This window comes from Saccoglossus kowalevskii, chromosome 9, assembly GCF_978046115.1.
Source record: "Saccoglossus kowalevskii chromosome 9, keSacKowa6.1, whole genome shotgun sequence".
In the NCBI taxonomy this organism is placed as follows: domain Eukaryota; kingdom Metazoa; phylum Hemichordata; class Enteropneusta; family Harrimaniidae; genus Saccoglossus; species Saccoglossus kowalevskii.
The window spans coordinates 3,129,784-3,140,000 of NC_140649.1; the positions used below are offsets into that span (position 1 = coordinate 3,129,784).

The window sequence follows — 10,217 nt, forward strand, 5'->3', positions numbered from 1 at the left end:
GGTGCATCATGTCACAAATAGATATGTGCATTTGTTTCATGATCCGCTTAGCAATAGCTGAATGATGGCCATTTTAAGGCCGAAAATGCATTAAAATCACGTATTTTCACAATTCCAGAACCGGATCTCAGTCATGCATGCATGGATTTTGTTCAGATTTAGTACAATGTGTTGTACATATGCAGGTGCATTTCGGTCATGATCTGCTTTGAATGTATATGTCACTCAAATATGAACGGAACGGGGACGTGTCATTGACAATGACTTGTTGTATAGAAAGCTGAATGTTTTGACATACAAGAACAAACACTGATTTGTACTTGTATGTTGTGTGATTTACCCTGGATCTTCCCAGGGATTTAACTTATGATTCAATTAACTTTAATCAGCCTTTGATTGGAAACAACGCTGGTTTATCTACCTGAATCCATTTACTTTGTCCATACATGTTGCATTGTTGTAACAACTATTAGTCAAACATTCATCAATGTCGATTTCACACTGGTTACCTAAGTAACCAGGTAAACAATCACAGTTAAAACGACCAATCAGATCGTTACATGTTCCATTGTTCTGGCACGGATTGGATAGGCATTCATCTACTTCATACTCGCAACTTGTTCCTGTGTATAAATAGATTGTTGATTATTGATTGTCACAACCCATAAATACACGCATTACATTCAGTGTACACATATACAATACTTATGGCGTTGTTTGTAAACATATAATGACACTGCTGATTGATTCCCCCATCTTTAGAGTGACTTGGAGAAAAACTATGTATTCACTGAAAGGGCCACGGAAAATATGTGAGGGAAGGTATCATCAGATAATGATGCAAAGTATATTGAGACAAATAAGAATAGAAGTAGAAATCAAGTAACATCAAATAATAAAGATTTATTTTGGAATGTAAATAATTCAATTTACCTCTGAATCCCAATTTACAGATACACTGATATGAGTTTTCATGATTCACACATGTTCCGTCACTATGACATGGTGATGACAAGCACTCGTCAATGTCATATTCACATAGGTTGCCTTTAAGAACAATCGCATCATATATAAGCCATTGTTACTAAACAATATTTGTCGCTCTGTTGTCACAGCTACTCTATGACTGTACCTAACATGTGTTTGCATCTGTGATGGAATTCAACACTATATGAGTATGTTGACAATATAATATTCACGTTGTACAGCAATCCTGATAAGTGTGAATAAGAATAACAAATGTTGTAAGCAACACCATCTGATTCATCAAGCATTTATATTTCTGTTACTATGATGTACATCACTAAAATATTGCGTTTAAATAGAAAGACGCAGAGCCGCTTACCCGTAAACCCTGGCAAACACTGGCATACAAAGTAGTTTATTTCATCATGGCACGTAGCATTGTTAACACATGGGTCGCTTTCACATTCGTTAATGTCAAATTCACAGTGTACACCTGCAATGAAAAACAGCAATTTACTGAACTTGTAATGAATTGTTTACCTCGGTCACATATCAATGTATTCTACATATACACTAATATCACGCTGGCTGTGGGATACACACAAGATGTAATATGTCCTACCTACCACATTGTATTGCCAATACCATATCACCGTATATTCATTTTATTTACCTGTATATCCTGGCCTACACTGACATTGATATCCAGCTGGCATTGGACTACAATTACCATTATTTTGACAAGGAAATGCAAAACACTCATTGAATTGCAATATACCATATATAGTCTCGTTGTCATCTGAACTCACACCTGTATATAGAAAATGATACAGAGCATGTCATGTCAGAGTGTGTAATATTCCATATATGTGTAATAAGGTTAAGGGATGTCTATTATGTTTTCTTAAAACAAGAATGCATTTGTATATTTAGAAGGTGTGTGAATTTATCTTTTCAAAGAAGTATTATCTCAGCTATTATTGAAATTTGATTCTGAGATTCATACCTTCGCATTGCGTATATAATGATGAGCCACCAGATTTGGTGTTTACACCATTTGGGCACTGATAACATTGACTTTGTCTATCATCTGGTTGATAATAGCCAATAGGACAAGGGTAGCACGGTGCCATACCATCCATTGACACGTAACCACTTAAACATGGCTCTGTAATTAAATCGGTTTAATGAGTATATTATCATATTATTGACAACATAATTATTTCAATTGAAAACAATTATTGCACAATTGTACTCTTGTATTTGATTTTTACACATAAGTGTTAGGGTTAACAAATGGAGTTAGTGCACCTATTACTGGTGCATCTATGAAGGGTAGACATTGACAAACATGTTATAGATGGGATTTGATGGCATACTACTGTCATCTCATGTTCTTCTGGATATCTCACAGAGTACATATATCGATCCTACCTTTACATTCTTGTAAAGTTGGTGTTCCTATGTTAGCTGTAGTAGTACCAAATGGACAGGCTAAACAGTCTGTACTACCGGCATCAGGCTGATAATATCCGATCTCGCATCCCTCACACTGCTCTAAACCAGTAGGGGAAAATGTACCAGGACTACACAACTCTGAAAGTGGCAACACATTATCTTATTAACTATACTTGCATTGTTACATGTAACATGTTTTAAAACAACTGTGACATCTTTGTAAAAGAATACTGCTATAAATTTGGTGTACATAATTTATGAATTTTGACGACCAAAACACGTTGTTTACTACTCGAATTTATTATTTGAATTTCCTTCAAATTAGCAATTTTGAAAACCTGCATGTACTTTACTAACCATGACAGTTGTCTTGTGATCTTGACCTAGACTCTACTGTGCTACTGTTAGTTGGACAATGTTTACATTGTAGCTGAGCTTCTTCATCCTGGTAACTTCCTATTGAACAAGTCACACATATCTTCGTAGTTTCATTGAAATATGTTCCAACTGCACAGTTAACTTGAAAAATATAAATGTGAATATGCACATGTTATCTTCCAAGTTTTATAATGTCTGACATAACAGTGATCAACAAAAAATTGTTGTATTTTATGATTTTGAATATAAATTTCATTATATATAATATGATCTATACTGGGTCGTTTACAAAAAAGTAAACTAAATAAGTGATAGAAATAAACAAGTTCAAAGTCAATTTCTTTGGCCAAGGAAAAACTACCAACACCTGCATAAACTGTGTAAACAACATCACGTTATTTAATGTTGCATTTACGTACAAGAACTGAATAGAACCTGGTTTGTCTTACCACATTGATCTCCTTCAAGTACTTTACCACTTGTACATATTGGAGTGGTGGGTTTGGTTTTTATACTTGTAGTATCTACATCGAGAACATCACCGTCTAAATATAAATCTAAGTTGCCAATTGTCGCCTCATTCTGTAATTCCAACGGAGTTTTACTGAGTTCGTCTAGAAGAACAAGTTGGCGCTTCTCTGCTTCTACTTGATCAGAGCTGTTTGGTAGATCAATGCTACCTACAAACAAACATAGCAGTCATATTGCACACAATCTCCCCTATCGACTTTAATCATGGGTATGTGGAAACATACACAAAAGCAAACGATTTGTATTTACCACACTATTACAACAACTATTCTTAACAATAATTAGGCATTAGCTAATACGACTGTCTCTTTAACACTATGTGTAATTATGATTTAAAATTGTGGTAATGATCATCGATAATTGGCATGCAGAATATCAACACTTTGTATGGGACCAAATAAATGAACTTGAATCTGTAATCAGTATGTCATTATAAGGCTACAACATTTTACAAGATACCCGCCTATGTACCTAATTAAAACAATGTTGATATGTGTTACTGCACCAACAAAACTATCCAGAATTTACTAGACCTTACCATACTTATTTGAATATGTAAAACATTTGGTACCTAAGACTGTAATTTCCACAATTATATCCTCTTCCACTGGTACATCTGACCTGCTTCTTCTTCTTCGTCTTCTTAACAAGTTTAGACCATTCTTAGATTCAATAGTTTCTTCTGTTTCTTTTAAACAATTATATACAGTGAAACAAGCTGTTAATTGTCTGTATATGCAAACACTGCAGTCCTGACAAGCTACAAATCTGAATTTACATAGAGATACGTTACTAATAACATGCATGTCCATTTACTGAAACATTGTATTTTTTTTGAAGCGCCATCTCAATTTTACTCACCAACTTCTTTGCAGGAAGCCGTCACATTATTAAGTTCACACAACACATCATTTTGACAGAACTCAGAAATCTATCAAATCAAACAAAACCGAGAATATGTTTTATGTTTGTTATTCAAATTTTAGACGCGTGGATAACAGTATAAATTAGGTTGTTGGATACTGAGCTAGGTATAGATATAATATGGTTTTATAAAATTTAACTAGCAAATATTTGAATTTTATATTGACACAACGTTATAGTTTATGTTGCAGATAGTGTGTGCTGAACTAACATTAATAATTGAAATATGTTAACAATCTACAGACCTTTTCACTCAGCTGAGTACGGAATGCCTCTGGTATTTTATCCAATATTGTAACATTACACGTTCGCTGTACTGTGTGGTATTTAACACTCATTGCTTTATGTGCATTATTAGCACTTCTTTTAACTAGAATAAAATGAATCAAGTCCAGTGAGATGGCAAAAGACGCAAAATCGTAAACAATCAAGATTCATTGTTAAATCCTTGTTTTTGCAGTCAGGTCAGTTTTGTGGGGTGAGGTTATTATACTATGCAATCACAATTAAAAGGCGGTGGTCGTCGCGCAGCGCGTTTAAATTTGTCTACGTCAGCATGAGTCCTATATCGAACAGGACGCGGCGCGACGACCACCACTCTTTACCATATTAACCTGCACTGGAAGCACATTGACTGCGTAAAACAAGCTGTTGTTTGCAGTTGAATCATACAATGTTGTAAACGATGACAACAAATAAAGTTGGAAAAGCAATATTTGAAAGTGTTTATTGTTATTTCTGTTTCGAAACATTTGAATTAACGTCATGTCTGTATCGTTACTATGGGTTCTCTAAACACATGTCAAAACATAACCCTATATGTAGAAGGTGTATGGTTTATTACCTGAGCAATCCGGCCACGGTAATTCACTATATGGATACCATATTCCATTATTATCACAATAATATCCTGCATTAGGCTTAATAGCAAATCCATATCCTTCTATACATTGCAAACTGCAATTAATGCCAGAGTCCAATGGTGAACACAATGTCTCGCCGTGCAGTGGATCTTCAGGGATATCACATATACTTTCTATACAAATAAAACAACAACAACACTTGTGTTACAGTTCAATTAACATTACTTTTATTCATAGATGTTTGAATATCAACTTCAAATAAAAAAAGATTTGCCAGTTTTCTTCTGACAAATCACATCATAAACATGTACATTTAAATGTACTTAATGTTAAACATAAAGTTACTGTCCGTATTCTAATATTTGTGAGTCATACTGTCTGTATTCTAATATTTGTGAGTCATACTGTCTGTATTCTAATATTTGTGAGTCATACTGTCCGTATTCTAATATTTGTGAGTCATACTGTCCGTATTCTAATATTTGTGAGTCATACTGTCCGTATTCTAATATTTGTGAGTCATACTGTCCGTATTCTAATATTTGTGAGTCATACTGTCCGTATTCTAATATTTGTGAGTCATACTGTCCGTATTCTAATATTTGTGAGTCATACTGTCTGTATTCTAATATTTGTGAGTCATACTGTCCGTATTCTAATATTTGTGAGTCATACTGTCCGTATTCTAATATTTGTGAGTCATACTGTCCGTATTCTAATATTTGTGAGTCATACTGTCCGTATTCTAATATTTGTGAGTCATACTGTCCGTATTCTAATATTTGTGAGTCATACTGTCCGTATTCTAATATTTGTGAGTCATACTGTCCGTATTCTAATATTTGTGAGTCATACTGTCCGTATTCTAATATTTGTGAGTCATACTGTCCGTATTCTAATATTTGTGAGTCATACTGTTCGTATTCTAATATTTGTAAGTCATACTGTCCGTATTCTAATATTTGTGAGTCATACTGTCCGTATTCTAATATTTGTGAGTCATACTGTCCGTATTCTAATATTTGTGAGTCATACTGTCCGTATTCTAATATTTGTGAGTCATACTGTCCGCATTCTAATATTTGTGAGTCATACTGTTCGTATTCTAATATTTGTGAGTCATACTGTCCGTATTCTAATATTTGTGAGTCATACTGCCCGTATTCTAATATTTGTGAGTCATACTGTCCGTATTCTAATATTTGTGAGTCATACTGTCCGTATTCTAATATTTATGAGTCATACTGTCCGTATTCTAATATTTGTGAGTCATACTGTCCGTATTCTAATATTTGTGAGTCATACTGTCCGTATTCTAATATTTGTGAGTCATACTGTCCGTATTCTAATATTTGTGAGTCATACTGTCCGCATTCTAATTTTTGTGAGTCATACTGTCCGTATTCTAATATTTGTGAGTCATACTGTCCGTATTCTAATATTTGTGAGTCATACTGTCCGTATTCTAATATTTGTGAGTCATACTGTCCGTATTCTAATATTTGTGAGTCATACTGTCCGTATTCTAATATTTTTGAGTCATACTGTCCGTATTCTAATATTTGTGAGTCATACTGTCTGTATTCTAATATTTGTGAGTCATACTGTCCGTATTCTAATATTTGTGAGTCATACTGTCCGTATTCTAATATTTGTGAGTCATACTGTCCATATTCTAATATTTGTGAGTCATACTGTCTGTATTCTAATATTTGTGAGTCATACTGCTCGTATTCTAATATTTGTGAGTCATACTGTCCGTATTCTAATATTTTTGAGTCATACTGTATGTATTCTAATATTTGTGAGTCATACTGTCCGTATTCTAATATTTGTGAGTCATACTGTCCGTATTCTAATATTTGTGAGTCATACTGTCCATATTCTAATATTTGTGAGTCATACTGTCTGTATTCTAATATTTGTGAGTCATACTGTCCGTATTCTAATATTTGTGAGTCATACTGTCTGTATTCTAATATTTGTGAGTCATACTGCCCGTATTCTAATATTTGTGAGTCATACTGTCCGTATTCTAATATTTGTGAGTCAAACTGTCCGTATTCTAATATTTGTGAGTCATACTGTCCGTATTCTAATATTTGTGAGTCACACTATCCGTATTCTAATATTTGTGAGTCATACTGTCCGTATTCTAATATTTGTGAGTCATACTGTCCGCATTCTAATATTTGTGAGTCATACTGTCCGTATTCTAATATTTGTGAGTCACACTATCCGTATTCTAATATTTGTGAGTCATACTGTCCGTATTCTAATATTTGTGAGTCATACTGTCCGTATTCTAATATTTGTGAGTCATACTGTCCGTATTCTAATATTTGTGAGTCATACTGTCCGTATTCTAATATTTGTGAGTCATACTGTCCGTATTCTAATATTTGTGAGTCATACTGTCCGTATTCTAATATTTGTGAGTCACACTATCCGTATTCTAATATTTGTGAGTCATACTGTCCGTATTCTAATATTTGTGAGTCATACTGTCCGTATTCTAATATTTGTGAGTCATACTGTCCGTATTCTAATATTTGTGAGTCACACTATCCGTATTCTAATATTTGTGAGTCATACTGTCCGTATTCTAATATTTGTGAGTCATACTGTCCATATTCTAATATTTGTGAGTCATACTGTCCGCATTCCAATATTTGTGAGTCATACTGTCCGTATTCTAATATTTGTGAGTCATACTGTCCGTATTCTAATATTTGTGAGTCATACTGTCCGTATTCTAATATTTGTGAGTCATACTGTCCGTATTCTAATATTTGTGAGTCATACTGTCCGTATTCTAATATTTGTGAGTCATACTGTCTGTATTCTAATATTTGTGAGTCATACTGTCTGTATTCTAATATTTGTGAGTCATACTGTCCGTATTCTAATATTTGTGAGTCATACTGTCTGTATTCTAATATTTGTGAGTCATACTGTCTGTATTCTAATATTTGTGAGTCATACTGTCCGTATTCTAATATTTGTGAGTCATACTGTCCGTATTCTAATATTTGTGAGTCATACTGTCCGTATTCTAATATTTGTGAGTCATACTGTCCGTATTCTAATATTTGTGAGTCATACTGTCCGTATTCTAATATTTGTGAGTCATACTGTCCGTATTCTAATATTTGTGAGTCATACTGTCCGTATTCTAATATTTGTGAGTCATACTGTCCGTATTCTAATATTTGTGAGTCATACTGTCCGTATTCTAATATTTGTGAGTCATACTGTCCGTATTCTAATATTTGTGAGTCATACTGTCCGTATTCTAATATTTGTGAGTCATACTGTCCGTATTCTAATATTTGTGAGTCATACTGTCCGTATTCTAATATTTGTGAGTCATACTGTCCGTATTCTAATATTTGTGAGTCATACTGTCCGTATTCTAATATTTGTGAGTCATACTGTCCGTATTCTAATATTTGTGAGTCATACTGTATAAACACCGATTAAAAGTAGAAATCTCAAAATAATTTGGGATGATAATTTTTTGTTTGATATCCAAGGAAAGTGCTCCATGTTCTTCGTGTAATTAGGTGTTTGTATGCAAGGGATTTTCCAAATCAAAACTACGAATTTGGTTAGAGCGCGTTCATTATTACTCCAATGTATCGTTTGGCTGTGAAAAATTGGTATTTTTTCCTGATTTACTGGAATCTGAAAAACGCGTTTCACAACTTGTCTCTTTCTTGCCGTATTCAAAATGGCCACTCCTATATAGTAAATATCGCATTTAATTTATTATGTGGTTTTATGTATCACATGCTATTAGTATGTAAGTTTATACTTTACCTTGCACTTGGAGTACAATATGACATTTCCTAGTATTTCCAGCTGCATCGGACGCTACATATTCTACTACAGTTGTACCCCATGAGAATATACCTGGGTGGTGTGTCTGTGTAATACTAGTAATTTCACCAGAGTTGTCAGAGAATCTTGGTTGTTCCCAGTCAACATAAGTCATGGGTTCAAGTGAAAGAATTGTCGGCGGAGAACGACAATGTTCAATAACTGGTGGTTGTACGTCTACAACAAATGATCACATGTATTGTTAATACTTATAGCTCTGGGAAGCAATATGGGTTATAACAATTCACATGTAAGCTGTCATTGAATAAATAGTATTATCAGCTTGTAAACGAAATTCGCTACTCGTATAAATTTATCGTGTTTCGAATTAGCATTTACTAAGGCTGAATTAAAATTTGTGTTTCCAGCTATCAATGTTTTGTTCATAGTTTGATAGTAACTATGCGTTGGACTTTGTGTCATTTTTTCACACTGGCAGGTAGTTTGTATAGCAATTCAACATTATGTTCACTGTATTCGTCGATGAGTCAGAAAAGAATTGATGAGATGTACATCGATCTGTAAACTGGTTTCACCTTCTAAACAGTTCTAAGTATCGGATGGAATTGTTTTCATTTCTGTGTAATAACATAATTGAAAACACTCACCTCGAACAAACACCATGAAATTACAATGTGCTTTATTGCCGACTTTATCTGTTGCTGTATAGTTGATATTATGCACACCAATTGGTAAAGGATGTGGAGATGTGACAGCTGGTACTACGGTGAGTGAGACTGGGTCATCTGAATTATCCTCAGTGTCTGGCATGTCCCATTCTACTATAGCCGTATTACTATTAGAAGATGTTTCTGTCACTATACTAAGAGGACACACTATCGTTGGTGGTGATGTGTCTATAAAATAATATATTTCCATAAATTCACTACCGTACTACAAGTGCGTACATGAATGCCTGAATAAATATTTTGTGTGCGTTTTCTTTATAAACTATAATCTTTACATAACATTCTTTTTCCTTACCAGTACACGTGGTAACTTTGTCTTCATCTGTCCATTCGCCAGTTATTAAACAATGATATTTTCCGGGTCCTTTTCTGGTGTACCCTTTCTTACAAGAAACTAAGCAGATACTCTGAACTGACGATTTTGCCTCTAAACACCTGGATGGATCGATCACACCGTTTTCAACATTGGCTCGTACTGGACATGTTATCTCTGAAATTCATAAGAGAAAGAATCCCGCCACAATAA

At 34.1% G+C, this 10,217-nt stretch overlaps 1 protein-coding gene across 1 annotated transcript in view; it reads right to left on the reverse strand.

Moving 5' to 3' along the window:
* Window positions 1-2,374: 2,374 nt before the first annotated feature.
* The window catches only part of LOC146738058 (sushi, von Willebrand factor type A, EGF and pentraxin domain-containing protein 1-like), a 95,959-nt gene continuing 88,116 nt past the window's right edge, over window positions 2,375-10,217 (reverse strand). Inside the window, exons 3-12 of the mRNA XM_085503540.1 lie at window positions 9,987-10,181; window positions 9,611-9,859; window positions 8,943-9,179; window positions 5,102-5,293; window positions 4,503-4,627; window positions 4,195-4,264; window positions 3,872-4,021; window positions 3,252-3,482; window positions 2,782-2,880; window positions 2,375-2,562 (exon numbers count right to left, since the gene is read on the reverse strand). Coding sequence (XP_085359666.1) covers window positions 2,375-2,562; window positions 2,782-2,880; window positions 3,252-3,482; window positions 3,872-4,021; window positions 4,195-4,264; window positions 4,503-4,627; window positions 5,102-5,293; window positions 8,943-9,179; window positions 9,611-9,859; window positions 9,987-10,181 — 1,736 coding nt within the window. The remainder of the gene's footprint in view (window positions 2,563-2,781; window positions 2,881-3,251; window positions 3,483-3,871; window positions 4,022-4,194; window positions 4,265-4,502; window positions 4,628-5,101; window positions 5,294-8,942; window positions 9,180-9,610; window positions 9,860-9,986; window positions 10,182-10,217) is intronic.